The sequence below is a fragment of the Megascapheus bottae genome, chromosome 16 (genome assembly GCF_031878675.1).
Source record: "Megascapheus bottae isolate mThoBot1 chromosome 16, mThoBot2.hap1, whole genome shotgun sequence".
Taxonomy (NCBI): Eukaryota; Metazoa; Chordata; class Mammalia; order Rodentia; family Geomyidae; genus Megascapheus; species Megascapheus bottae.
This window is the reverse complement of record NC_143524.1, coordinates 1053916-1080032: the sequence shown is the minus strand read 5'-3', so window position 1 is coordinate 1080032 and position 26117 is coordinate 1053916. Positions and strand designations below refer to the sequence as shown.

Genomic DNA, 26117 nt, shown 5'->3' with positions numbered 1-26117 from the left:
CCACATGCTGCTTAGTGGACACCATTTAGCCCACCAGACAGAAGCTCTGTAGGCCTTAGGACAGGGACCTGGCAGTGGGGGGTGGGTCTTCTGGGATCCAGAACATGCCGCCATGGCTACCCTGCCTCTATATTCTTCCACATTCTCGGCTGTCTTGAAGGGAGCCACTGGGTAGAGTTCACAAGTGGCCTCTTGCCATGCAAGGGCCTTTAATGCCAAGTATCCAACAGTCCTGGCCCCCAGAACAACTGACTGGAGTGAGCAATAGTAAAGCAGGTGGGAGGGGCACTCTCTGTTCAGGGGCAGTGGAGCCTTCATGGAGGAGGCTGAGGAGGCTTTGGAGACTTCCCTCTTCTAATGAAAGGGCCACAGCCTGTGATTTTTGACCTATGGGCTGTGGGAACTGTCTGGAGACAGACCAACCCTATCTTCCCCTCTGTGCCCAGTCCCCTGGCTCCTCTTCCAGGAGCTAGCAGAGCTCCTCCCTGCTTAGACTGACTGCCTGGGAGGCACCTCCGCTCAGGAAGGGGCACACCCGGCAGCTGCCATGAGGCAGACATGCAGAGGGCACTGCTGTCACTGGAGTCCTTCTGAGTGTATTCTCTCCAGGCACGCGGCTTGTGAAGAGCCCCTCCAGGGCCTGCCTCTCCTCTTCGTTCAGTGCTGAGTAGGAGCTGCAGGGCTTCTGGTCCAGGGCTTGGACACGGAGTAGCTCACTCTACTGCCAGTACATCCCTGGAGGGCAGGTCAGCTTTGCATTGGTGACAGCAGGGCGTTGAAGTGGCCACTCTGCATGGCCTTGCTCCCTGAGGAGGTGCTCTGTCACCAGTTATGAAGTTGACCGGGAATGTGGGCTGCATGCCCGTGCCAACACCAGGCATCTGCTCCAGGCGGGGTCCCATTGTGTACATCATGAGTGTGTGCTGGGACTTTATGTTGGCATCTGGTTTGTGGGCATTGCATCCATATATGTAGTGTGGTTTTCTGGGGAGCCAAGCCTAAGTCTGGGGTAGCTCATGGTTTACCCATTTCCAAAGAATTGCTTGTTGCCATTTTTGGAGGGGGAAGTTTGAGGCCAAGGCTAGATGTTTGCACAGAAAGATGAGCAGCTGTCACCTTAAGTGACATTCTCCACAGTGTAGTCATCTGAGACATGAGTAGGTGGCCCAGGATTGACCCAGCCCCATCTTGCTCATGTCCAGGGATCCCTGCATCTATTTGCCTTTAGCCACTGCCCCTGAGCCACTGCCAACCCTTCAGTACCCTCCAGAATCTTCTTCCTTGCCCCCTGACACCAGTGTGATCTCTGCTGTCCTGTGTAAATCCTGCCCTCCTAGTCCACTGTCTAAACCTCACCTGCCCATGCGCACCTCTTTCCAGTATTCTAGTTGCCGCTGTTTTGCACACTTCTTCTTTCTTGGCCTCCTGAGTCCTTTAGGCCTCTCACCTCAGGTTCTACCATTGCCTTTTGCCACCACCTAGTACGGCTGATATTCACCATGTCCTGAGGTTCTTGGTGAGAGAAAGGGCTATGCCAAGCCTCAAGGGTGGAGAGCCCAAGCAGCTCCTATATGGTACTGACTGTGATATGAGGCTGTCTTGAGTAGCTGGCTTTAATCTGTAGTCCCCTAGACTTAAACCTTCTCGGTAGCTAGTATTACATGTATGAGCTACCATACTCAGTGTTGATTGTTTTAGTAATATTTTAAGTGTGTGTGTGTGTGTGTGTGAATTTTGGTAGAAGCAGGTTTTTGTCTTTTCTCCTTTCAGGTTAGTACAGCACTTGCACCTATGCAGAGCTTTGCTGGAGCTGGAGTGCCTTTCATGTCTAGTTCTCTGATTCTTCTGAATGGGGTCAGGGTGCTTGCTGTTGTAATGGATGTTCTGCTTTCTCAACACTTGCCTTTCCCCAGAGTGACTTTACCCCTTTGCTGAAGTCCAGCTGGGCATGGAAATACGATCTGTTTTGGAATTTTATTCCGTTTTGTTATCTCTTCATATTAGTATTGGTAACGTAAGGCTTGAATACTATAGCTGTATTGAGATGAGCACAAATCCTCCTCCGTGTCTTCTGTGAGAATGATTTGACAGTTCCACCTTCACTTTAAAATCTTGTTGATATTTCTAAAATGTAAAAGAAATTGTGCTGGGAATTTGTAGGATTGTGTTACATTAGGAAAACGGACATCTTAACAGTATGGAGTCTCCAATTGTGACCATAGTAATTTATTGCTACACTGTCTGGTCTCTGATATCTATCATCATTGCTTTATGTGTTAAAATGAGAAGCTTCACAGTTTCTATTAAAATGATTCTTACTTGAAGTTCTAGTACAGATAAGACTCTCATAAACTATTTTCCATTGACTTGTTTCTGTTCTATAGGAATGACTGAATTCACACTGGCCCATGGCTTGTGATATGCCAGATGCACTTGTGAGAGGCCCCACAGCGAGTAGCGCTAGGCTTCTCAGACAGGCAGCCTTCTGCAGTGGATGCTGAGGAGAAGTGGCACCATGCTTACTTGCACCCATCTTAGGGGAAAGATATATATTTAGTTAGTCTCTTGGCTGTTAACAGTAGCTTTGTATTTTTTTATGATTATTTTTTATTGTAATTAATAGGAAGGTTACATTATATTCACCAGATAGAAGGTACATTTCTTTTTTTCATATATTTTTATTATAATTAATAGAAGGGTTACATTATATTCACCAGATAGAAGGCGCATTACTTCACTAACATTGATACCCTTTCTCATGTCATGGTCCCCAGTTCCCTCCCCCCCAGCTTTGTATTTTTTGTAAATGTCTTTTATCAGTTGAGATTCTTTGCTGAGGGTGGGTGTGAGTATTCTCAGCCAGCATTTATTCGTTTCATTTTGTTCCCGCTTTTGTACCAGTACTGGGACTTAAACTCCCAGCCCTGCACTCTGCCTGGGTTTTTTTGCCCAGGACTGGCACTCAGTCACTTTAGTTATACTTCCAGTTCCTTGGTTCTTTCTCCTTTCCTTTCCTCCCCTTCTCCCCTTCTCCCCTTCTCCCCTTCTCCCCTGTCTTTCTTTCTTCCTTTTTGTCGGTCCTGAGGCTTGGACTCAGGGCCTGGGTACTTTTACTCAAGGCTACCGCTATACCACTTTAAGACACAGCACCACTTCCAGTTTTCGGGTGGTTAAGTGTAAACTCACAGCCTTTCCTGCCTGTGCTGGCTTTGAACCATAATCTTCAGATCTCAGCCTCCTCAGTAGCTGTGAACCACTGGCTCTTGTTTGTTTTCTTTTATTGCTCACGGGGCTTGGACTCTGGGCCTGGGCGCTGTCCCTTAGTTCTTTAGCTCAGGGCACTGCCCTACCCCTTTGAACCACAGCACCACTTCCAGTTTTCTGGTGGTTAATTGGAATAAGAGTCTCACGGACTTTGGTGCCTGAGCTGGCTTTGAACCGCGATCCTTACATCTCGGCCTCCTGAGTAGCTAGGATGGCATGTGTGAGCCACCGTGACCGGCTGTTTGTTTTCCTGGTGACTGCCATCTCTGACTGTGATGAGATGGAATTATGATGTGACTTGATATGCATTTCCTTTATGTCTAAGAATGTTAACTTTTTTAATATTAGCTGTTTGAATTTCTTCTGAGAATTGTTCAATTTGATTGCTCATTTATTGTTGATTATTCTTGCTATTTAATTTTTAGTACATTGTATATTCTGGACATCTAACAAATATCTGGCAAATATTTTTAAATCGCTGGCAAATATTTTCTTCCATTCAATGGGATGTCTCGGTTCTGGTGATTGTTTCTTTTCATACAGAAACTCTTAATTTGATGTAGTCTCATTTGTTCAATTCTTGCTCTTGTTCTCTGAATGTCTGCAGCCTTAGTAAGAAAAATCTTACCTGAAAAATATGCCTGAATCATCCAGAAGGCTCCCTCCCCCCCCCCACACACACACTCACAGACACTTTTTCCCCCTCTGGTCCTGGGGGGCTTGAACTCAGGGGCCTTGGTAACACTTGAGCCACAGCTCCACTTCCAGCCTCCCACTTTCTCTTACGGTAGATTTAAAGTTTCAGGTCTTAGTTTGAGCTCTTTGATCCAAGTGGAGTTGATTTTTGTACAAGGTAAGAGACAGAGATCTGGTCTAGTCTTCTGTAGATGGATACCCTTTTCTCAGCACCATTTGTTGAAGAAGCTGTCTTTTCTGCATTGTATGTTTTTGGCTCTTTTGTCAAAAATTAGTTGGCTATAGCTGCATAGTTTTATTTCTTGGTCTTCTGTTTGGTTGTTCTTCAGATCTTTCTGTGCTAGTACTAAGCTGCTTTCATGACTATGACTCTATAGTGTAACTTGAAGTTTGTTTTTGTAGTACCTCCAGTATCTCAGTCATGGGGCTTGAACTCTGGGCCTGAGCACTGTCCCTGAGCTCTTCAGCTCAAGGCTAGCGCTCTACCACTTGAGCCACAGCACTACTGGTTTTCCAGTGGTTAATTGGAGATGATTTTAGTGCCTGGGCTGGCTTTGAACTGCGATCCTCAGATCTCGACCTCCTTTGTAGCTAGGATTACAGGCAAAAGCCACCAGCGCCCAGCCACTGCTGTTTTTATGTGGAATTGCTTTAACTGTGTGAGCCTGCTTTGCTTCCACGGGGACTTTTTGATTGACTTGTATTCTAGAAGTAAAGGCACTGAGAATGATAGGCATTGGCTGCCGTCATGGGCATGATCATTGCCACGAGCCCAGCCTGCCAGCCTGCGAGCATGGGGGCTCTTCCATCACCTCTTATCTTCAAGATCTTTTTCTTACAGTTTTCATCTCCTTGCTTACGTTAACGATAGTTTTTTGTTTTATTTTGAGGGTTATTGTGAATGGAATTGTTTTTTTTGTTGTTGTTGTTGTCGTTTCTCAGCTTCTTCACTGTTGGTATATAAAGAGCTACGCTAAAAATATTATGTAACTGATAAATACCTTTTGAGGGGTATTGATTTTGGATCTTGATATTTTGCAAGGGTATTTGTCAATTCTAATTTTTTCTTTTTCCCGGTGGGGTCTGTAGGTCTGTTAAGTACAAGGCCATCTCCTCCGCGAATGGGGCTAATTTGGTTTCTTCTTTCTCTGTTGGAATCACTTTTCTTTCTTCTGCCTTATGACTCTGCCTAGGAATTCTAGTACTATATTGAATAAGATGAGGGAGTTAGGCATCCTTGTCTTATTTCTGACTTTGGGGGACATTATTCATTTTTATTCAGATAATATGTTGTTAGCTATACTTTAGTCATATATGTCCTTTACTGACTTCAATATGTGCATTCTATTCCTAGTTTCATCCTTTATAAAAAGGATGCTGGATTTTGTCAAAGGCCTTTTTCTACCTCAGTTGAGATGATCATGTGATTGTTTTCCTATTTATGTGATATATTGCATTTGGAGCTCTCTTGGCAATCCGTTTGTTGCTATTATACCATGGAATTTTTAATCTGTGTTTTGAAAAATACTAACTGTAGTGTTACTTACAAAGTTCTTGTCTTATTTTGACATTGAGGTTATTCTAGTCCCTCTTTTTTCTGAGGACCTATGTGTGAAGTTGAAATAAATATATAGTAATGATAGTATAATATAAATCTGTATATTATATGAAATGTGCCTGTGTTATGTCTGTATCTGTCACCTATCTGTCTAATCTGGAGGAAAGCTTTTAACTATCAGCTTTCATTTTCTACTTCTTCTCATGTCAGTTTTTTTATCACTTCTGCTTGTGAGAGAGCTTGTCTGCTTTCACCTGTATTTTCTACTGTATTAGGTTGTTGATGCCTCTTCCTGTCTATAGGGTCCATCGTAATGTCCTCTTTTAGTACTCCATACGAATTTACCTTCTCTTTCCCACCATCTTTCCCTCTCATTTTTGATTAGTCTAGCTAGAGAATTTATCAATTTTCTTGAAAGTTTCAAAGCTTAGATTGCATTGATTCTTTATTATTGTCTATTATTTCATAGATGTCTGTTCTTTGTTTTCTCTTACTTTGCATTTAGTATGGGTGTTTTTCTTCCTTTTTAAATATTTTGGCAGTACGGGGGTTTACCTTTGGGCAGTAGTGTCTCATTCTAGCTAAGTAGGCATTCTATTGCTTAAACCACTCCATTAGCCCTTCTTTAAGCTGGCTACTTTTGAGATGCAGTCTTGCTTTTCACTCAGTGCTTCCTTGTGCTGGTGGGACGATAGGTATGCCCACTACACATTAACATGGTGCTTCTCCAGTAGCTTGGGAAGATAGTGTGTGTCACCACATCCAGACGTTGGTCAAAATGGAATCTTGGAAACTTTTTTCTGCCTGGGCTGGCACTCTATCACTAGGCACTACTCGTGGCCCTGATGTATATTGGTGATGGAATCTGGAAGACTTTCCTGCCATGATCCTCTGCATCTATATGCCACCGGCACATGTTTATTTTCTCTTATTGACGACCAGTGTTGTTGCAGTTTTGAGGTGGTTTATGCCCTCCTAAGAACTTACAAGTTGAATGAAGCTTGATCTCCACTGTGAGTCCGTAAAGGGTGGGTAGACTGACTGTTGTTGAGGCTTTTAGTGCACAATTCTGACTGAACAGTCAATGAGGTGGAGCTCCTCTGTGCCTCCTCCCTGGGGGAGGGATTGCAGGCAAGCAGGTCGGAGTGGTCCTGGCTCACTGGATGGATTAGAGGCAGAGGTGGAGGGATGAACTCAGGTTTAGCCCTCAGTGGGTACAGATATGAGAGTAGGTGTACAGACATTTGTGGGTCTGTATCCAGCAGGCTTAGTGCTTGACAGTGCCCAGGTTTTGTTTGTAATAGTCTTCAATAAATGGGTTGGGACTCACTGGAGAAATGACTCATTCTGGGTTCAGGCAGGCAGTACCCCCGGGAGCCTGGAGCTGCCCGTAGTGCTCAAAGAGTGAGCAAACACCAGACGTACTCATATAGTGATGAGGACCCAGGAGTCAGTGCAAGAGCTCCCTGAAATCAGTGCTGGCCAGCTTAACTAATCAATTAATAAATAGGGAAAGGACTATAGGTGAGTCCTGTAAATAACTGTCCTCCAGGGGCCAGCCCAGTCTCCCTTGTCCATCTCAGTCCCCACGCAGGATTGCTCCTTCCTGAGAAAAGGATGGTCTCTGTACAGGGGGGACCTCATAGCATATCCAGCCAAGAGGTCGAGGGGCCGTCCCAGTGGTGAGTTGTGCCCCCAGCCAGGGCCGCTTCATAGGAGTGGACGAGCAGAGTGCTTTTACCTCAGGGGTCTCCCTCCCCCATGAACTCACAATCCCTGTAACCCCAAGAAGACTGCCAGACACCTCTGGCTCAGGGCCCCTGCTGTGCCACAAGCTTCCAGAACCAGGAGAGTGGAGACCAGGAAGAGCCTTAGGAGGCAGGACTCAGGTCCCAGGGGTTCTGGGCTCGTCCTGGGACAGGAGCAGGATAGGACATGTTGGAAATCTGAGTGAAGGAACTCGCAGTTAATAAAACTGTATGTGTTTTAACTGTATGCCAGTGGCTCACACCTACAATTCTAGCTATTCAGGAGACTGAGATCTGAGGATCGAAGCTTGAAGCTACTTGGGCCAGACAAATCCAAACTGGCACTGTATATATGGCTCAAGGGATAGAGTACCAGCTGAGCCAAAAAAAAAAAAAAAAAAAAAAAAAAAAACAAGTAGGAGCATGCTGAATCCAACCCCTTACTAGCCCAAAACCTGAAATGTATCTTTATTGACACCACACTGATGTGTAAAGGATTAGCAGTGCTCATCGGGGCTGACTTTGTGGCATGACTGCCTGATACGGGCTGAGAACCAGAGGACTGGAGCTTAAGGACTCAAGCCAGGCAGAAAGTTAGCCAGACCCCACCTCAGTCTAGTGCAATGTCCTGACCTTGTGGGAACCATAAATAGAAGGATTGTGGTGTAGGCCAGCTCAGGCAAAAATGAGACCCCCCCAAAAAAGGATAAAAGACTGAGGGTTATGACCCAAGTGGTGGAGTACCTGTGATCGAGCTCAAGTCCTGAGTTCACACCTCCAAACCCTCTGCAGTCTAGTAAAGGTGGGTGTGGGTTCTGTCCTATGTTTGCAAATTTCCTAAAATCTAAGCCTGTTCTGAAAGTAAACGTTTACCACAAATAAGGCATTAGGTACAAGCTCATGGCCGCGTCCTGCCTATTCTACTCCTTTCTCTGCCCTGTATCTCCCAGCATGCTTCCTGGCCAGTGGCCTAGAAGGGATCTGGATGGCTCCTTTTCCAGCCTGAAAGGGTGGACTGTTTCCTGGTCCTGCTCCAGGCCTGTCCCTGCCATCCCAACCTGTCTGGAAAGCCCTAGCCAGGTGTCTTCTCTTCCTGGATGGAACCTGTGGGTCCTCTCTTCTGGGCTCCTGGCTGCTCTGACCTGGATGGCCAGGTTTGCCTGCTCCCTGCCCTGCCCTGCCCTGCCCTGCCCTGCGCTAGCAGCAGAGAAAGGCCAGTCTTCAGGCAGCACCCACACATGCTGTGACGGCAGCGCCACCCTTCCTCCTGTGGACAGAGCAGCTCTTAGGAAGGCCTGACCAGCCAGGTGACAATGGCTCACACAAATAAGCCTAGCTGCTCAGGAGGCTGAGACCTGAGAATCAAGGTTGGAAAGTCAGTGAGACACTTTTATTAACCACCAAAAAGCCGGAGAGGTGGAACTGTGGTTGTTCAAGTGGTAGAGCACAGCCTTGGGCAATGCTCAGGCCCTGAGTTCAAGCCCCAGGACTCTCTCTTCCCCCCCAACCCCAAAAAGGGCCTTGATCACACAGCTTATTAGGTATTCATGAAAAAATGTTCTGGATGCTTCTATCAACTCTTAATCCTTGGTGGTTTTGGTCCCAGTTTAGCAAGCTCTCTGCTCCCTTGAGCAGAACCAGCTCTGTGCCCTCCTGCTTCCCTGGGCTCTTGTTGGCCCTGTTTCTAAGGCTTGCTCAGTTAGAGACCCTCCTGGACATGACAGAAACCCTGTCCACCCTGCAGATGCTTCCTGCCCCGTCCATCACAGAGTGTGCTTGTGGGCACTGCTGCTGCCCTGGCTCCTCACAGCTGGGCCACGATTTAGACAGGAACTATACGGAAGGCTGGGCAGCAAGGGAGGGCCTCAAAGTAGGGAGTAGGCCTCTGAGACAGGCCCTCCCCTTCCCACTGTGGGACCGCCCCGTCCCCGCCCTGGTTTCACCCTGCAGGCGGCTCTACTCCACTTTGAACAGGCAGTGGGTTCAGACTCTCTGGTGTTTCTCCAGCCTGGGCGGCCCGGTGCTGTATTGGGAGCAGCTGTTTGTCTCTGCAGACATCCTCATTGGTCTAGAGGGAGGGCGGAGGGCGCTCCTGAGGGAGGGAAGCTGGGCGCCTGCCTTGCCTGGCTCCCACTTTCCCTTCCCAGCTCAGTGCTACTCTCACACCATGCTTGGAGATCACTGTAGTCTCCCTACAGACCGAACTCTACATAGCCAGCCCCCCAAAACTGGGCTCCGCTGCAAAATGGTGCTTCAGGCTGTCAGCAGAGTGCTCAGGTAACAGTGGGGTGGTCTGGAAGGCAGCTGGCCACGGCTGGGCTGGGCAGGGCAGGGCAGGTGGACTCAACCCCCAGGGGCTGGAGTAACTGAGGCAGCTCAGGGCCAGCCTGGAAGCTCAGCTTGCTAAAGTGAACTTCCCGGAGCCGTCAGAGCAGCACAGGTCTGATCTGGAACTTGGCTGAGGGAGTTCTCCTTAACTGTCTGGCTTCCTGCTGCCATCCAGGGAGCTGGGAGCTGCCCAGAAGGGAAACCTCTCGCCCAGGACCCCCAGTGGCTGACTCAAAAGGCTCTTTCCCTGGCCCGTCTTGACTGTTGAACAATGGGCTTTAACATTTAACCGCAGGTATGACTGCCCCATTGTTCCAGTTGGTGGCCACCGGCAGGGACAATTTTGGATTGAGACAAGGGTAAGCTGGAGCCTGTCCTTGAGTGTCCAGAGAGAAGTGGCAGCTGTCCTTGTTAGCTGTGGTCAGTTGCAGTGGTGCTGCCAGGAGCTGGTTGTGACCATTTGCTGATATGTTGTGGTGGTAGTCTGTCCCTAAGCCTCTGTGTGTATGTGTGTGTGGGGGGGGATCTAACCTGTTGTACAACAGGGACCATATGTGTGGGAGCCTGTGTGAGAGTCTTTGGTGGGGCCCTGCAGCCTGTTCCTTGGGTTTGAGGGAGACGGTTTTCCTTTAGTGCAGAACCCTTGTGTTTGCCCATTGTCTCTCCATGGATTACCATTTAGGTAGCCAGCTAAATAGCATAGTGCCCTTCAGGAGGTAGCCAGCAAGTCCCTGAGCACCGCCTGTCTCTGGGCACCCTGGCCCCTTCTTGCTCACCTGCAGTGTGACTGTCGGCAGCTCCCGCAGAGGGCTCCCACAGCACGTGCCAGTGGGAACCAGCGAGCCCATCTGCCCAGTGTTGATGTGAGGTGTTGATTTGGAAGAGCCAGCAAGTTGGTGGTATTGTTAGTTCTTGTCCAGGGCAGTGATGGCCAGTAGTGCAGAGCGTGTATGTTGGTAGTTGCCCAGAGGCCTGCCTAGCAGGGGCCAGGGAGGGGTATGTCACAGCCTGCTTCGAGCACAGTGGCTTCATGGGGTTGAAGGAGAGTGTTCCTGTGGGTGTACTCCTTCCTCTGTTATTTTGGGGTGGCGTCCAGCTGAGTGGATCTCCTCCTGAGTCAGAAATATAGTAAACTGCTGAAAGTACCTTTTGTCTGAGGGTCATGGTCAACCTGTGAGATGTCCCAGTTACATCTTAGGAGTGCTTGTGGGTCCCGAGGCTCTTGCCATCCTGGCCTGGGCAGTGCAGTCATGTAAAGGGGTGGGTCTAGAAGGTCTCCTTCCTCAGCCTCTGAGGGGGAGGGGCTTGTCTTCCCAATGTTAAACAGGCAGTTTTAAGCCAGGCACTGGTAGCTCATGCCTGTAATCTTAGCTGTAGCGCTCAGGAGGCTGAGATCTGAGGATCAATGCTCAAAGCCAGCTGGGAAGAAAACCGCAAGTGGGCCCTGTGGCTCCAGGGGTGGTAGGACAGTAGAAGAGCTCAGGGGCAACACTCAGACCCAGAGTTCAAGCCCCACCACAGACAAAATAAGTAAAATAAAAAAAATTTAAAAATATAGTTTTAGGGGGCCAGGAGTTTGGCCTAGTGGTAAGAGTGCTTGGCTAGCATGCATGAAGACCCGGGTTCGATTCCATAGTACCACATACATAGAAGAAAAAAAAAAGCCAGGAGTGGTGCTATGGCTCAAGTAGTAGAGCGCTAGCCTTGAGAAAAGTCCAAGAACAGTGCCCAGGCCCTGAGTTCAAGCCCCAGGACTGGCAAAAACAAAACAAAACAAAACAAAAACAGTTTTAGGGTCCCAGCTAGACACAAGGCTGTACTACATCAGAAGCTGGGCAAGAGGGTCGGCCCCTTCCTCACTTGCCCAGGCCTGCTGGGATGATGCTGGCAGACTTCCCATGTTGCTCTTGAGCTAAGGACCAGAATCTGGGATGCTGAGCTTTTGCCTTGGTGACACAGTGTCCTGTCTGGCTCAGGGATGGGCCACTGGAAAAGAGGGCACTACAAGCCTTGACCTGGAGGTGGGCCTCTCTGCTTGAATGGCTGTGTTTCTCGGACCTTGGGTGTGCACACCCCCTGTGCCCAGCCCCACTCCCATGGTGTTAACCTGTCTGCGATGGGACAAGCAGCGGGTTGGGGATGGTCAGCTCCCTGCTGCTCTTCCTCTTGAGGCTCCTGACCTTGGTTGTCCTTTCTTAGAGTACTGGGGTCTACCATGGGCCCTTGGATGGCTCCCAGCTGTCCCCAGGCTTCTTACCTCCTGGGCCACTGCCCCCTACGTCAGGGCCTCCATTCCCTCTCTACTTACCTTTATGTACTCCCCAAATCTTCCAGCCTCCCTCTGCTGGTTCGGTGATTTTGGAAGCCCAGAGGGCACAGGCCCAGCCAGACTCCTTGGTAGAGAGCATGGCCTCCACCACTCACCTTGAGGTCCTGGGCCTAGAGCAGTGCCGCTGGCTTGGGCTGCTGTAGCAAATGCTATCCTGCTGAGCACAGCTGTCTCTGCTCTGTCTAAAATCTCCCAAGTTTGCTCTGCTCCTTGGAGGTCAGGGTCCTCAGCCTGGTGGTGCTGTGGTGGCAAGGGCTGGTTTGTGCCTTTTGCTATGGCTCCAGTTTGCATAGCATCATGAGAGTACGGTTTACTAGACTAGAGGGTGCAGTGTTTCATAGGGTCCCAGAGAACCAGGAGATGTCTGAAGCAGGAAAATGAGGGATGGGGTCAAGCGGCATGGTGAGTGAGTCAGGGAGACGGTGATCCTAGTAGCCCTGCATGCACGCAGAGGGTGGCACCTGCCCAGTGGAGTCCAGCCTCAAGTCACCTCTGAGCAGCCTTTGTTCTTTCAGCCAGGAGATTGGAGCCGTCCTGTGGGTAGGCTTAGGCCACGTGCCCACTTCCTGGCCCCTTGGTGCAGCCTCTATCCTGCCATGCTTAGGTCTGTCACCATAGGCTCCACACATATCCAGGGATTTCCTTACCACGGGGGCATGATGAGCCATCCTTCAGAGACTCCCCCACCATGCTGCCAGGTGCTCCCTGTGCAGACTGGACCGCACTGCACCTCACTCGCTCCTGGGATCCTGGGGCTAGCCTGAGGGTGTCCCTGAATGCAGTGGGATCTGGGGTCCTGGGCTAGCCTTGGACAATTGGGACCGCATGGAATAAGGAAGAGCGTGCAGGGAGCTGTGTGCCCACCTGTTTATTGTAGAGGGGCAGGACCCACAGGAGGTGGCAGGGTGCCAGTGCTCTTGTGACTGCGTGCAGCCACCATCTCTGTGATGAGTCATAGAGGGAGCTAGGTCTTCCAGGCACCGTCCTTTCCTGGCCTTGGCCTTTTCGTTGTTTGTTGTAAGAGTCTCACAGGAACTTTTCTGCCTAGCCTGGCTTTGAAACATGATCTTCAGATCTCAGACTCCTGAGTAGCTTGGATTACAGGCGTGAGCCATCAGTACACATCTTGTCCTTATCCTTTGAAGGCCTTCCCCACTCCCCAAACAGTGCTACTGTGTGGGCTGGAGGCTGTTCACAGGGCAGCTCCTAGAGCAGTTTCTGAGAGCCACACTGGGAGTTGTGATAGGGGTGCTGATGACAGCAGGTTTTGTTGTTTTGTGGCAGTCCTGGGGCTAGAACTTGGGGCCAAAGGGGGCTGTCTCCGGCTTGACTTTTGGCTTTCTTTTCTTCCTCTCTCTCTCTCTCTCTCCCTCTCTCTCTCTCTCTCTCTCTCTCTCTCTCTCTTCTCTTCTCTTCTCTTCTCTTCTCTTCTCTCTCTGATTAATTGGAGATAAGAGTCTCACAGACTTTCCGGCTTGGACCGGCTTCAAACCTTGATCCTCAGATCTCGGTCTCTTGAGTGGCTAGGATTACAGGTATGAGCCACCAGCGCTGGCTCACGACTGTTTTTCATTAGAAGCTCTTCCAGGTTGTCTTGTCCCCATTCACTGTACTTTGCAGGTAGCATCGTCTTCAGTTACAAAGCATAGAAGGAGGTCAGCACCTGGTAGCTTCCTGCCTTCACTGTAAAACCCTCTTCCTGCTCTAGGCACAGCATGTTTGGCTGGCTCCGGTAGATTTCATCCTGTAGGACAGATGTGTAGGAGGCAAAAGTGAACCTGGTGGTGAGAGCTAGGCCCAGGGTCTCAGAGAGATCCTGTTTTACAAGGATGCTAGGGACATGACCCAGCAGGGTCTAGGGTCAGGCTCTGGCACCTACTGTAGTTGTATCACATGCCCAGCATTAGGTTCCAGGCTGGGTCAGCTTTCTGACTGCACGTGAACTCAGAACGCATCAGAACTCAAAAACTAAGGGTCAGAGATATGTTGGGGTAGGGCCTGACCAGTGCTGAGGATGCTGGAAGAGTTCTTCTTGGGGCTTTTCTCTGTTGATGGCTCCTGAAAAGGCATGAGGCCACACGTGCCAGGGGCCAGATGCTCCTGCCAGGGCCTTGAAGGGCTGGCACTGTGTGTTGTGCCCACACCTGCACCTTCACATAGCTTGTGCTATGTCAAGAGTCCCAAGGCTAGACTGATCCTTGTCCTGTCCCAGGCCTGGCCCTGGCCACTTCCAGTTCTGGCACTGCCTGCCCCTCCCCAGAGGCCGAGCACATGTCACCTTTTAAGGCAAAGATTTGCCATGAGAAGCCAAGAGGAAAACATTTCTCTGGCATTCAGGGAGCATTTTTCTTTCTTCTTTCTCTTAAATAAACCATCAGCAAGCTTTCGAAACATAAGAAAGGAAAAAATAGGACGTGGAGAGCTACAGAGACCTTTCACCCCTACCCCACCTCCATGTGGCCTCTCAAGCTGGAAGGCAGGGCCAGCTCGGCCGTCTCCAGCTCCGTGAATCTTGGCTGGCCGCACTATCCTCAGGCAAGAAGACAGGTGCCCAGCCCACGTCCTATACTGCAGGCCAGGGGCAGTGACTGACCTCAGAGAAGGCCTCAGGGAAGTCAGGATGAGGTTTGTGCCTCTTTCCTGGAGTGAGTACAGACCGAGCACTGCATTTCCCTCTGTCCTTTATGGCTGGGCATGGAAACAGCCATGGCCTCAGTGGTCTTTCCTTTAGCATAGCCTTCCTACCACCAAGTGGAAGGACTTCCCTGCCCTTCCGTTACAGCCATGCTAGTGTGGGCACCGGCGGCTCTGGACTCCCGGCTCCAGCCCCCTGGAAGCCTGATGTCTGTGGGCAGCTTTCTGCCTGGCTCATTCTGTCTCGGAGCATCCTTCTTGGTCCCAAGTAAAGGAGACAGATGACCTCAAGGGACCCAGGTGGCCCTCTTCAAGGCCCCGTGTAATCTGGTTCCAGCAGGTCACGTGCTGTCCTTTCTCTCTGGACAGAAAGTCTAAAGCAAAGCCGAATGGCAAGAAGCCTGCCACAGAGGAAAAGAAGATGTACCTGGAGCCAGAGCATACCAAGTCCAGGATCACCGACTTTGAGTTCAAGGAGCTGGTGGTGCTTCCCCGGGAGATCGACCTCAATGAGTGGCTGGCCAGCAACAGTGCGTTGGACAGGGCGAGCTTCCCTCCCTTACCCCCCCCACTCCCATCTCCAGGGACACCCATCTGCCGTCTGGGGAGGGTGTGGTGTGGACAGGCTTGGGCTCCCAAGCTGAGCCCATGAGCCTGTCAGCCAGAAGCAGGGGTGATTTCTCACCTGGCCCTTTCCTCCTTCTTTTCTAGCAACCACCTTTTTCCACCACATCAACCTACAGTATAGCACAATCTCAGAGTTTTGCACAGGAGAGACGTGTCAGACGATGGCCGTGCGCAACACGTGAGTAGCAGCCTCAGCATAGCCGCTGCTGAGAGCCATGGGACAGGCTGTGGTGGGCCCTGCTGCCCTGCTCACTGCTTCTCAGAGTCCCAGGCCACGCCATTCTCCGTTGGGCCCTCCCGTCTCTGCAGACGTCCCTAGTGGGACATGGGCCTGCCAGGAGCCTGCAGAGGCTGGCAGGCAGGGTGGGCCCCTGGGACTGTCCGTGGAACACAGTGCTGGGCAAGTGCTTGTGCACTCCCACTTCCCCGTGCTCACCATGCTGCTGACAGGGGAGGGCAGAGGCTGGTGTGAGCAGGTTCTGGGGTCTGGGCACCTTCTCAAGGACTTGGGGACGGCCCTGGTGCCGCCCCTGGAAGTATGTGCATGTTCACTTCCACACAGGTAAGTGTCCCTGAAGGCCTCGAGTCACTTTGCTCGCTTGAGTAGGCCATCTGCGGGGTGACTGGGCATGTAGCACCGTGCAGATGGTAGGGGTGACCAGGGCTGGCACTGGCAGGCCAGAGGGAGGTGGACATGGCCAGAAGAATCTTTCCTGATACCTCCTCAAGACAGGCCAGCAGCACATGCAGACATACCAACACAGGAGCCACTACAGGTTGAGGTACATAGGAACATGTGTGTGCGCGTGCCATGCTGCCCAGAAGCGCGGCTCTCCTGAGTCTTGGCACAGAGAGCGGCTATCTCAGATGAGAGGCAGGCTTTTCCCAGGTCCCACCTGAAGCCTCACAGCAGGTGGCAGGCCTGTACATGTGGCCATGGTGGTCACGGCGTGCTTCTTGGTGAGTATATTCTGTAGTCAGCTCTCCACTTCCCAGAAGAGGCAAGCACCACCACCTGAGGCAGTGCTCTGTACTCCTGCCAAGAGCACGCTCAGTGGTCTCCTCAGGAAGACTCCACGACAGGGTTGCCCAGCGGCAGGAGGGCAGCCCTCGAGAGCATGTGTACAGTGTGGCTAAGGGGGTGGCTGCCGGGTGGCAGTATCTGAAATGCCCGTGTGTGCCAGCCCTTCCTGGGCTGAGCCACACCCACTTGGTCTTCACTGTTGGATTGGTTAAAGAAAGCTTCCTTGAAGTAGCCTCAAGTTGGGTGTTAGGTGGAATTGCACATAGACATGCTGTCCATTACACTCAGCAGCCCCTCGAGAAGCAGGGAAAGCAAAACTCCTCTCCATTCTTAGCTCTGATTGACTTTATGGAATCATTTTATATGAGTTAATCATTCATGTCATCCCTCCCGAGGAATCCTTTGAGACCAAAAAATAGCGAGGAAATTGACTAGAGATCTACCAAGCTCCTTACTGCCTCCCATGGCTATAGTTTCCAAAGCCCACTGGGGTTGGGAGACACTGGGACCAAGCCAGGGCCTACCCCTGTCCTCTAGTCCCTGTAGGATAACCTAGAAAGACTGACACTGGGGTCTAGGCGAGAAGAGAGGAGGTGGATCACGATGCCTGGTCATGGTGGTGCATGACCTGTGGACGTGGACTCCTGATGGAAAGAGCAGTGGCCGCAAGAGTGCGTGCCCCATTGACCTAAGTTCCGTGCCTGGAAAGCATATACTTCAGAGTAAGGCCAAGGCATAGTGTCTGCATCCTGCCACAGGAGACTTGGGTGGGGTGGGTGGCTGGTGGTTGGGTGGTGAGTGCTGCAGAAACAAGTGTAGGTCCTCCTCTGAGCTCGCAGATGCTGTCAGATGGGCAGAGCCACAGTCTGGCTGGTTCTCAAGGTTGTGGAGAAGACATGTCAGATGCCATATCAGGGTGGGAAGAGAGGTGCCCAATTGCTTCTGGCAAGTATACCTTCCGCCTGTAGCCACTGTGCTTCGATACTGAGGTAAGCATGAAAAGCTAAATGCACAGTTTAAATTCTTTGGGTAATTCTCAAACTTCAGACAGATATAGTTAGAATCATAATGGGCAGATTAAAATGAAATACTAAAAAAAGTTGAGCTCAAGTGGTAGCTTTGAGCTATAGAACTCTGGCACAGCACCTGGGCCCAGAGTTCAAGCCCCACAGCCAACCAAAACAAAAATAAAAACCAACCAAAACAAACCAGTTGAGCTCAAGTGGCACTGTGGCTCAAGTGGAATAACGACAGCTCTGAGCAGATTAAGTTTCACAAGAGTATGAGGCCCTGAATTCAAGTCCCACTACCAGCACGAAAAAAGAGAAAGGGAGAAAAGAGAATTTAGATCAGTGGAAAGAAAGAAACGGAAGAAAGAAAGAAGAAGCAAAAAGGAGCACACAGATAACTAATGGGTAAGCCTGGCTCTAGCAGTGCATGAGAGTAGCGTGTACATAGGACACACAACAGATGCCAAAGAGTGTGTACACAGAATTACATGGAGTTCATAAGAATAGATTCTTTTTCTGTGTGGGTCATGGGGCTTGAACTCAGCCTGGGCGCTGTCCCAGAGCTCTTCAGCTCAAGGCTACCGCCTTACCCTTGAGCCAAGCCCCACTTCCCGTTTTCTAGAGGTAAACTGGAGATAAAGAATCTCAGGTCCTTTGTGCCCGGGCTGGCTTTGAACCTCGATCCTCAGATCTCAGCCTCCTGAGTAGCCAGGATGACAGGCCTGAGCCACTGCACTGAGTGCAAGAATGGATCCTTAGGAGAACTAACGGTGCGGTCTCCACAGGAATGCACTAGGCTTAGCCTGCTTGGGCTGCTGTAACGGATGGTTCTGGACAGCAGCTGGTAGTTCAGCCTTGGAGCAGGTTAGGAGTTGGTCTAGTGAGAAGGTCCCGGCCCACGGGTGACACACTCACAAGATACACTTGGGCCTTGCTTTTTGTTCGTTTGTTTTTGTTTTCTTTAACTCTTAATGATATTACATATTTAAGCGCTAAAAAAAATTAGAAAACAGGAAGAATGCAAATTTTAGAAAATGTCAGTACTTTTTAGTGAACCTGATCAATTTCATAAAATGAAATGGCACTAAGAAATACAGGAGGGCTGGGAATGTGGCTTAGTGGTAGAGTGCTTGCCTAGCATGCATAAAACCACCCTGGGTTCTGTAAGGCTTGTGGAAAGGAAACTCCACGCAGTTTAAGAGGCGAAGGTTTATTGAGAGAGAGAAAGAGAGAAAACAGACCTACAGCCGCACAAGATGGAGTCAGGGAAGAAAGAGAGCGTTATGGCCGGAAGTGAGACATTATATAGGGGGGACAGCGGAAGCGGATGTGACCTCAGAGGATGAGGAAATACTTCAGACTGGGGGACCTCCCACTGGGAGACATGACAGTTGCCAGGGTTACAGTCTGGGTGGGGATTTCCAGGGTGCACAGGAGAACGCCAAGGGAAGGAATCATTTCTCCCAGGCAGACCTAACAGGTTCCATTCTTCAGTACCACATACAGAGAAGAAGCCCGAAGTGGTGCTGTGGCCCAAGTCTTGAGAGTACTAGCCTTGAGCAAAAGAAGCTCGAGGACAGTACCCTCACCCTGAGTTCAAGCCCCAGGACTGGCAAAAAAAAAAAAAAAGACATATGGGAATTATGTGAATGATATTACAAAGGTATGACTCATAGTATACGTAAAGAAAGAAGACGTTAATACTTAGAATTTAAACAGAATGTAAAAGCTCTTCTCTTGTAAGTGCAAATAACATAAGCCTGCCAAGACCATGGGGCCTCTCTACTTACAGCATCGTTTGGGGCCATGCAGTAGCACCATGGATGCATGTTCTAGCTGACTGCGTTCTAGACCATACTCCAGACGGTACCCCCAGACCATACCCGGGTTGTACCCCGGGCCAGAAGCCCGTGGGCTCGGCATCATCCCCACCAAGACCTCTTTAAAGAAAAATGCTCATTCATCTTGATGCTCAGGATAAAACCCAGGGCCTTGCAAATGCTAAGCACACGCTTTCCCACTGAGCCAAATCCCCAGCCCTTTCAAACTTGTTTGAGACAAGATTTTCCTGAGTTGCCCAGGCTGGCCTTGACCTCACAGTTCTCCTGCCTCAAACTTCGGAGTAGCTTAGACTTCACCACCATGCCTGTCTCCCAGCTGGGAGGTTCACAGTAAGATGGTGCAGATGGGCCATGAGGATACTAATTAGAAGAATTCGGAGATGGCTGTGTTTGTGCTTGTGGAGGCTCCTGGGAAGGGGATGGCAAGAGGTTCCTCAGGCAGAGCATGGCCCTCAGGGCCTGTGCCTCAGACAGCAGGACCTCTCCCAGAGCAAGCTGCCTGCTGCGGGACGGGAAGCGGAAGCTGTCCTGGCCAAGAACGGCAGCGCACACTGGTGAGATACTGCTGGTGAGCAGACTGGAGGATGGCTCTCAGCCATCACTCCCCAAGCCGGGCCAGTCCTGACTCACAGAAGCACTTGAAAGAAGTGAAAGCATACTCTATGGAGGAAAACTGGACATCCGTAACTGAAATACAGGAAAATCTCCACTTGGGAATTAGCATACTCCTGAATAGTTGATCTCATCTCATGGGTCAGAGAGGAGGGCTCAAGTTCAGAAACTATTGTGAACAAAACACAAATGAAAACACAAACTATCAAGATGTATGGGATGCAACCCAAAGGAAGGCTTAGACAGGAAAACACAGACACCAAATGTCTTCCTAGGGGGAAAAAAGTACAAAGTAATGACCTAAAATTGAATCTTAAGAAAGTAGGAAAAAAAAGCAAAATTGGCCAAAATTGAGCAGAAGGAAAGGAATGATAAAGCCAAACTAGGAATCACTAAAATTGACTTCTGAAAGCAATAGGCTAAATTAAGGAAAACGAAATATAATTGCTGTGAACGATCAAACGGATAAAGCTTTAGTACTTGAAGTGATTGGGAAGGGAAGATAGAGCTATCACACTGTAAGGGTGAGAGCCCGCCTTGTAAAGCCCACCGGTGGGAGGTGCCATGCCAAGATTCTCTCCATGCATGCCCATCACACAGCTTGGATTAGATGCTGATACTTTGGAAAACAAAATTCTGCAATTAACCCACAACAAATAGTGCAGTGAGACAAGGATATGAAAGGCAAAGTATCTGGATTGGAAAAGAAGAAATGAAATATCTCTGCATGATTGTGGAGACTTCAAAGATTCAATCAGATTTTTAGCAAGGTCAGCAACCCCCCCCCCCCCACACACACACAGACACAAATCAGTCAGGGTTCCACATACCAACATTGTGACATCTGAAATCTAAATTAATTCATCAGTACATACAACAGCTACTTAGTTTAGGTATAAACTTAGCATCCACAGGATCTGTACCCTGGAAACCTTACTGCAGGGAATCATACATAACAAGTTCATAGATCGGGGGGGGGGGTGCAGCTTAACAAAAATGTCAATTCTCCAAACTGGTGTGTTGGATTCATGAAACCCCATCACAAGCCCAGCAGAGATTTTAGCCAATTGATTTGAGCTAATTATAGTCTGTAACAGCAGTAATTTCTAATGTTGAACTTGGAGAAGTCCACAGTTTTACTAAACAACCACAAGAACCAAGGCAGTGTGATGCTGGCAAGGGGGCAGACATCAGACCCATGGTCAGAGCAGAGTCCAGAAGGAAACTTAGTATAATATGGTGCTGTGATTTCTGATACAATAGCCAAAGAAATTCAATGGAGAAAGGACTGTGGGTTCAACAAACGCCTGCCATCCTTGTTTAGAAGGGAAAAGAATAGTTGACCTAAACTTCATGCCTTGTGCAGAAAAGTGTGAAACTAAGACATCTCCGAGGAGATGGAAGGCAAGTCCCAGGAACCACCTGGACTCAAAGAGCTCCTGGGCTTGGTACCAGAGTGCAGTCTCTGATGAAAGGAGAAGAAACTTGAAAGTGTGTTTGTGTGGTTCATACACTACTCCAAGCACTAGTCCTTACAGTACATGAGAGTCCATAGCGGACCAACAGGAGAACCCCCCAGACTACAGAGCAAAGGGCTCGAGACGAGACAATGCCAAAGGGATGGGGTGTGGCGGTGAGATTGATGCTCAGCTTCGTGGTGAGAGAAATGCTGCTGCGCCCGGCCAGCGGGTCCTGTGCAGCGCGGCAGCGGGGAGGGCGTGCGGCACACCTGGCTGGTGGGGCCTAGTAGAGCGGTGCTCTGCACTGTTGGGGTTCGGCAGAGCCTCCTGAAATGAAGCACGCCCCAGCCTGAGCATCTGCTCTAGGGAAAGGGGGAACCACACAGGAATGGGTGTGACAGCTGGGTCCATAATTCCCTCCTTCCTGCAAAAGGAGAGATGGCAGGACCCTCAGCGGGGCTGGGATGTGGAGGGTACGTCTGGCTGGTGCTGCCAGGCCCCGGCAGCCACGACACCGGGGAAGCCCCATCACCCCAAGGGAGGTATGGCTTTCCCTGGAGGGAGCCAGGCCCTACCAGAGCCCAGGCCACCTCCCAGGGACAGGCCTAGGCCTGTTAACGTGAAAGAATAAACCATGCGGAAGTCAAGAAAAGGAAGATGGCCACATACTCGCTCATTTGGCCACAGGGCAGAGGCACCCTGCGTTGTCCTTGGCTTCTGTTCTGAGTCAGCACTGCCGCTTTGCTGGGGTGCAGTCTCCACCCTCCGTCTGTGGGGGCCCCACCTGCCTGCTGCAGGCCCCCGTGCCGTGCTAGGGGTGGATAGAGGGCTGGCAGCCCCTGACCTGTTCTCTGTCCCTACAGACAGTACTACTGGTATGACGAGAGGGGTAAGAAGGTCAAGTGCACAGCGCCCCAGTACGTGGACTTCGTCATGAGCTCTGTTCAGAAGTTGGTGACGGACGAGGACGTGTTCCCCACAAAATACGGTGCGTCTGAGCGCACGGCCACTGCTGGCCAGCACGTGCTTGCTCCTGCCGGGTTCCAGGGCCGGCGGCTGTGTGGGAGGGGCTGAGGCTGCACGGTGCCCTTTCAGCGTGTGGGACCTGGGCTGTGAAGGAGGGGCACCCTGTGAAAGGCTAGCTCAGACACTGCACCCTACACTGGGACCGTGGAGACATGACAGGTCCTCCCTGGTGAGGCCCCCAGAGTGCACAGCTGGGGGTCCTGGAGCCGGTGGAACCCAAACTCTCAGAGTGGCTGCGCTCACAGCAGGGGTTCCCACTCTCAGCCACAGGGCCCTGTGCCATTTCTCGGGAAGCACGGAGTGGGGGGGCTGAGAGCCACCCCAGAGCCTCTGTGGGGCAGCGTCTGGCAGAGTACAACCTGTCCCTCCCTTCCTGACACGCAGAGACCCCCAGTGCACCCCCTAGGGTGGGTGCGACCCAGGAGACAGCTGCTGTGGCTCCCCGGCCCAGTGTGCCCCACAAGGGCTGCAGGGCTGGGGTGCGGGCGGGGTGCAGGCCTGCACGGGCCAGGCAGGCCTGTGACACCCGCCTCCCCCCAGGCAGAGAATTCCCCAGCTCCTTCGAGTCCCTGGTGAAGAAGATCTGCAGGTATCTGTTCCACGTGCTGGGCCACATCTACTGGGCCCACTTCAAGGAGACGCTGGCCCTGGAGCTGCACGGACACTTGAACACTCTGTACGTCCACTTCATCCTCTTCGCCCGGGAGTTCAACCTGCTTGACCCCAAAGAGACTGCCGTCATGGACGACCTCACGGAGGTGCTGTGCAGCGTCCCCGGAGGGGGCGGCGCTGGGGACGGGGCCGGCGCTGGGGACGGGGCTGGCGCTGGGGCCCCGGGGGCACAGAACCACGTCAAGGAGAGATGAGGCCCTGGGGCCGGACAGGGAGCACATGTGCAAGGAGACGACTGTGTCTGCGTCTGCGTGTGCGCACACCGGGCACACTGGTGGCGAGGCCACGGGCCCTGAGCTGCGCCCCACAGATGAGCGTGGGCCCCACAGATGCCCCGTGGCCACCGCGTTTCCTGCCTTCTCGTTGGATGGATGAGTGCAGTTCGCCGCGAAGAGCCTTTGGAGTCATTCATTCATTCAACGCCCATGTATCGGACGAGTTCCCTTCTGTGGGGTCTTCCACATGGCCCTCCTTCCCCAGCCTCTCCCTCGGGTGCTCTGCCGCTTTGAAAGAAACGCTGGGTGGGCTGTAGATCCAGGCTCCACTCTGCTTTGGGGCACGGGCCCTCACAGAGGCCGCTCCTCCAGCCCCGTCCCCACTTTGCCTTCGTTCCAGCTGTTGGTGGCTCAGAGTCTGGGGTGGGGAGCCTGGAGTGACCCAGGAAGGCCCACACTTGTTGTTCGCTCCTATCACCCCTTCCTGCTGCCTCTTCGATGCCCAGGGAGAGGGCCTGCTGCGCAAGGGGCCAGGGCAGGGCCAGGATGGGCCGCGGCCCCGTGTTGGGGAGCGGCTGCCAGCAGAAGGCCAAGATCTGCTTTAGTCGTAATAAACAGAATCCTCTCAGGTCAGAGCCTGTGTGCGTCCTCAGCCTGCTGCTCCGCTGGCCTAGGGTCCACACCCCCGGCGGCCTTGCCTGTCCCCCTGCTTTGGGCCGGGAAGACGGGCAGGGCAGGGCAGGACACGGCCACTAGTTGTGGGCCTTGTCTGCTGGGTTCACCCACGTGGGGAGGGGCTCTCAAGAAAGGCTGGAGACTTCTGCTAAGGGGCTCCTGACCAGCCTACCGTGGGGCTCTGCTGCAGGGCTGCTCCCTCAGGGCCTCGAGGCCCACGGGTAGAGCCCAAAGCAGTCCAGGCCAGATGGGCTAGAGGGGAGCAGGGCGCGGCCTGGTCAGCTCGAGATGTGGCACAGGGGTCCTGGCCCTGATGGCTGCCTGCTGTTCCAGCAGTTCTCCATTCGTCGAGTGCAGGGCCTGCCTGGGGTCAGCCCTCACCTGGCCCTCTAGCGCCCCTCTGCACCATCACCCGCTCCAGGGGCCTGGCTAGAGACCTCCTGTCTGCTTTCAGCAGCATCTTCCACCTTTCTGGGGCCATCAGGTCCTACTGCCCCAGAGCCACCCTGCCGCCACCGCTTCCACCGCTACAGGATGTCAGGGCGCTCAGCATTCACTGCCTGGCCCCAGGCGGACTGGGGCAGCTTTGTATCCCCTTGCTGTGTGGTGTGTGAACCGTGCCTGTCAGTGCAGCACTTAGGGCAGGGCTGGAAACGGAGCCTCTTGCGCTGGGAGCCAGCCTGGTGTGCGTGGTGAGACTCCCCACCTGCCCCGGAGATAAACCTAGTCCAGCCTTGCGCTGGAGCCAGCCTGGTGTGCGTGGTGAGACTCCCCACCTGCCCCGGAGATAAACCTAGTCCAGCCTTGCGCTGGAGCCCTCGGGCTGCTTGTCCCTCGGGGGCTGCCGAGCTGGGCCCCAGGTGCCTCAGGCCATCCTGGTTGTTGGATGCCATCTCGAGCTGGTGTGGGAGCCGGAGGGGCTGAGGGTGCCTTGGGCTTCAGAAAGGGGGTAGCAAGAATAGCTTGGGGCTTGGCCTGGTGGCTGTCCAGGAACGTGGCCTGGCAGCCTGCTGGGGCTCCTGGGCCAGGAGAGGTGGGGTGCCATGTGCAGTCGAGGAGTGGCTGAGACCATCCGTGGAGTGAGTGGGAGCAATCCAGGCCTGCGAGGAGCCCTCCTGGAGCCTGAGGGCCATTGAGAAAAAGGGAGCCACTGGACGAGGGCTGGTGCTGCCGTCTGGGTGCCTGCTGGTGAACAGCTGGGGGGCTGGCCAGTACCGGGAAAGCACCTTGCTACAGGACCTACAAGACCCCAGTCAGCTTGGGCCTCAGGAAGCCTGATCCAGTTCCAGTCACCCAGGTCCCGAGTGTTGCTGGGTAGAGGGGTGGTCACGGGCTGCCAGGTGTTCCCGCAGCCCCCCGAGCCCTGTCTCTACCTTCACTTCAGAACCTACAACTGCTCCAGCATGGGCCAGAGGTGCAGAGAAACTTAGGCTTCTCATCAGCCCAGCTTAAAATGTTTTCTCCAAGTGGACTGAGCACTGTCGTGAGCCTTGTGTGTGGAAAAGGAACATGGAGGAACCAGAGCCTCGGCGGCCTGAGGACGACATGGTCAGTCCCAGTGGAGGAGGGGCACAGCTGGAAGCTGGGAGGAGAAGGTGGATGTTCCTGTGTGTTCTCGGGGCTTGGACGAGAAGCCTTTTACCCTCACTTGACGTTGGTACTCCCGTTGAGCCCCACCATCACTCCCAGCTTTGGGATTAATTGGAGATAAGACTCTTGTGGGCTTTGTGGCATAATTGGCTTCAAACCAAGATTCTGAGGTCCCAGCCTCCTGAGTAGCGAGGATTATAAGCATGAGCACCAGAGCCAACTAGAAGGTAGATCCTTGGATGTCCAGAAAGATCCAGCACGGCAGTCTGGTGAGACTCGGAGATAGAATGGAACACACGCTTTCTCTGAAGCCATCAGCTTTCTGACAGCCCTGCTGTAACCAGCGCCTCGGCGTGGGGAGGGCACATAGAAGTGTGGCCGTCCACACCTGTTCCTGAAGGGTGCGGAGGCGAAGGAAGGGTGGTGCAGCCCTTCAGCGCAGCTGTGTGGTCAGCTCCGACCCTGGCAGCGCCGAGCAGCCCGAGGCCCAGCTCTTCTCAGCTCCTGGCAGTGAGGAGGAAAGGCTGTGAAGCCTTTGAAAACACTTGTGGAACAGGACACATCTCGGAAATCCAGAGATCGGGGAGGCCAGGCTGCCTTTGTCCCTTAGAAAGGCCAGCGTGTTCTTTTGCACAGAGAGATTGAGTGAGCAGTTGCCATCTTCAGCCACCTAAGCTAAAACAGTAGAGAAGGGTTTTCTGGCAAGGCCCGAGTGTTGGGCAGGAGGGCGGCGAGGCTCTGGGAATGCTGTGTCATCAGCAGCACTGTTAGTGCCCCTGAAAGGGTGCTGACCCGATGACCCGGGGGC

The 26117-nt window shown here is 52.1% G+C and overlaps 1 protein-coding gene across 6 annotated transcripts in view; it reads left to right on the top strand.

Moving 5' to 3' along the window:
- Positions 1-23673, top strand: part of Mob2 (MOB kinase activator 2) — a 57677-nt gene extending 34004 nt beyond the window's left edge. For 3 of the 6 annotated variants that reach the window (XM_090347137.1, XM_090347140.1, XM_090347139.1), the window contains exons 2-5: positions 14927-15087; positions 15269-15362; positions 21995-22119; positions 22698-23673. In XM_090347137.1, the coding sequence (XP_090203263.1) occupies positions 14927-15087; positions 15269-15362; positions 21995-22119; positions 22698-23023 (706 nt within the window). In that variant the 3' untranslated portion in view covers positions 23024-23673. Of the gene's footprint in view, positions 1-9416; positions 9544-9865; positions 9954-14926; positions 15088-15268; positions 15363-21994; positions 22120-22697 lie in introns of those variants that run through there. The other 3 variants (XM_090347135.1, XM_090347141.1, XM_090347136.1) reach the window with 3 other exon arrangements.
- The last annotated feature ends 2444 nt before the right edge of the window (positions 23674-26117 follow it).